Source organism: Magnolia sinica, chromosome 3 (assembly GCF_029962835.1).
Source record: "Magnolia sinica isolate HGM2019 chromosome 3, MsV1, whole genome shotgun sequence".
Taxonomy (NCBI): Eukaryota; Viridiplantae; Streptophyta; class Magnoliopsida; order Magnoliales; family Magnoliaceae; genus Magnolia; species Magnolia sinica.
The window spans coordinates 19,813,632-19,816,629 of record NC_080575.1 but is presented as its reverse complement, the minus strand read 5'-3'; the positions used below and the strand labels follow the sequence as shown (position 1 = coordinate 19,816,629).

The following is a 2,998-nucleotide window of genomic DNA, read 5'->3' as shown; positions in this document are numbered from 1 at the left end:
AAAAGTAATACGAAAAGGGTTTTTAAAGAATAATTGCCGAACACTTTCCTAGATGGAGAGCTTTGATTAATGTTTGAACTAAATCTAACATATGAGTATAAATTCAAATTATAGTTATTTGATTAACGCTACAATTTACACCGATGAACGTAAATAGTAGGAAAAAAAATAAATGATTACACTACAAAATATAATTGACAAGTAGAAAGTAAATGGATTGCACTTAAGAATATAAATGATAATATTTGAAAGATAAATTTGGTTTGTTTATATTAATATTAGACAATTTGTTTTGCTATTTATAACGTTAAACTAACTATCTAGATGTTTTTCACGTTCTGACAGTTGATGTAATCGTTTAGTACAACTTAACTCTCTTTGCTTCTAAACCTCTCATCTACCCTGTAATTGCTTTAGCACGATCATTCTTCACTCAACCGCTTAGTGGATAATGTGACACCGCTCGATATACTCTAATTAATCGCCGTAGAATCCTCTTCGTATTTCCCAAAAGATCTCCAAATACACCATTCAAATCCATTCAGATTATACACAACCAATTTTGATTGACTCTATTTAGATTACATGCAACCCATCTCGATTTACTCTCGTAAAAATTGGTGATAATAGGGATGAACAGTGCCCCCCGTTGCTTTGCCTTTGGAAAAATGTGAAAGTGATGTGTGATCCCTCATTAATGCAACAATCCTTTGGTACACATGGCAATGGGATAGCAACCATCTACGAATGATGTAGTCTTACATGTCATATAAGATGAGAAATTAATGATGCCCTAATAAATGCTCCATACCCTTGGTTGATATAAGCGTCACTCCAAACTTTTTTTTTTCATTCATGCTTCCTTCTCCATAATTCCTCCTCCGATTACTAAATCTTTTCTTCACTCTTTAACTTTAACAATGACTGCCTCATTGTTCTCTACCCTATCTTTCTATTATGATGACTTAATCACCATGTTGAATTACATTACAGAATGTTTGGTTTAGTTTGATTGGTATGGGAAAATTTAATTTGCTGAATTCCTTTGTTATTTATAACTTTAACTTGGCCATCATATGTTTACTACATTCTGACAGTTGTTATAACCATTCAACACTACTTAATCCATTCAACACTACTTAATCCTTTTTGCTTCTAAGCTAGTGGATATGTAGCGTTGCTCGATGCACTCCGATTGTATTATCGTTGAATTATTTTTATATATCTCCAAAAAATTTCAAATACAGCAGGCAAATCAAGGGGCCTGACAGTGAAAAGTTAAGATTTTAATATCAATGATGCTTTAACACGGGAGCACACCAAAAAATGGTTTATATTATTCGAATGAGAGTTAGCTGGTGACCCTGTAGGCTTGGAAGCTAGCCCAACAAGACGTCAGCCAGAAAACTACTTCGTCAGGAAATGAAACAAGCTAGAACCAAAACCTAAATTTATATCATACTCTTCTTTAAAATTATATTTTAAAATTAACCCAAGATATCGAAGGACATGACGGACGGAATGGATTTATCACGGGCATCTCTGTGGGCCCACATTTCTTCCTACCACAGGTTCATTGCAAAACCAACACCCAAACACCATAGTTACCCATGTACCTACACCTTGATCCATAGCTCAAGTGGTAGACTGAGTGAAAGATACCCCGTTTCAATTCTTGATATCAATTCATTTGTGGGGTTGGCTAATAGTGATCCGTGAACTAACAGTGGGGTGTACTAACAAGCTAACTAAAAAAAAAAAACCCATGTACGTCGTCCCTCTCTATCCATCCACCAAAAGCGTAGCAATGGGATTCACAAATGGACGTGATGGATAGCCGTACATCATTGCCGCTGTTGGGAGGAATTAGTCACCACCATTTTAAAACTGGTGCAAGACTAATACAGAAGTCTCTCGTAAAATGCAAAACCAGCCCCCAAACACCATAAAAACCGCTCAATCTCCTCTTTCCTCACACACAAGAAAAAAAGAGCAATGGCAGCAATCTCTTCCTCTCTCTTCCTCGCTCTCTCTCTCGTCACCTTATCTCTCTCCATCTCTCTCTCCTCCTCTCTCTCGCCCTTTCGCTCCATCGATGGCCTAAAAGTCGGTGGAAAGACTGAAATCAGGAATGTCGAATCAAACCCAGATATCCAATCCCTTGGAAAGTTCTCCGTCGACGAATACAACAAGAACCATGGCACCCATCTCTCTTTCTTCCGTGTCTTCAAAGCCGAGAAGCAGGTTGTATCCGGAATGAAATACTTTCTCAAGATCTCGACCGTTGATGCGGCAGAGAACGGTCTTTCCAAGGAATTCGACGCGGTTGTGGTCGTGAAGCCGTGGGCCCGTTCCAAGGAACTTCTTTCCTTCGCCCCTGTCAAACCCTACTAGGGTTTTGTTGGAATTTGTGTTTTTCTGTTTTGGGTTTTAGAGTGTTTGGGATGGTCTGTTTTTGCAATAATCACAAGAGCGCGTTCAAGTCGGTCGTGTTTTGAGATGTTTCGATCGTTTTTTTTTTTTTTCCTTTTAATATAAATAGAAGATATGGTGGCGTTTGGGTGTTTAGAAATATTTCAGTTTTGATTTGGTGTTTCACACGTGCTTATCGGGGCTAGCGAGCATGCGGGAGATCGAAGCCGTTGGTTTGGTGGGACGCGGCCATGACGGACAAGGTCATGCTAGGATCTCTGTGGGTCCCACCGTAATGTATTTGTTTATCCACGCGGTCCATTCATTTTGGCAGATCATTTTAGAGTTAGAGCCCAAAAAGGAGTTAGATCTAAAGCTTAGGTGGACCACACCAAAAGAAACAGTGGAGATTGAACGCCTACCATTGAAAACTTGTTATCTTAGCCGATATTTATGTTTTGGCTTCATCAAGGTCTACCTGACCTTATGAGCAGGTTGGATGGTAAATAAATATAAACGTGGGCCCCTAAGAAGGTGTCAGCGACGGCGTAGATAGAATACATAGATGTTGGCGGGCCCCACAGAG

At 39.0% G+C, this 2,998-nt stretch overlaps 1 protein-coding gene across 1 annotated transcript; it reads left to right on the top strand.

Annotated features, from left to right (window-relative positions):
• Positions 1-1,952: 1,952 nt before the first annotated feature.
• Positions 1,953-2,485, top strand: LOC131239656 (cysteine proteinase inhibitor B-like). The gene has a single exon (XM_058237462.1). It carries the CDS (start codon positions 1,996-1,998, stop codon positions 2,392-2,394), a length of 399 nt encoding a protein of 132 aa, XP_058093445.1. The 5' UTR covers positions 1,953-1,995; the 3' UTR covers positions 2,395-2,485.
• The last annotated feature ends 513 nt before the right edge of the window (positions 2,486-2,998 follow it).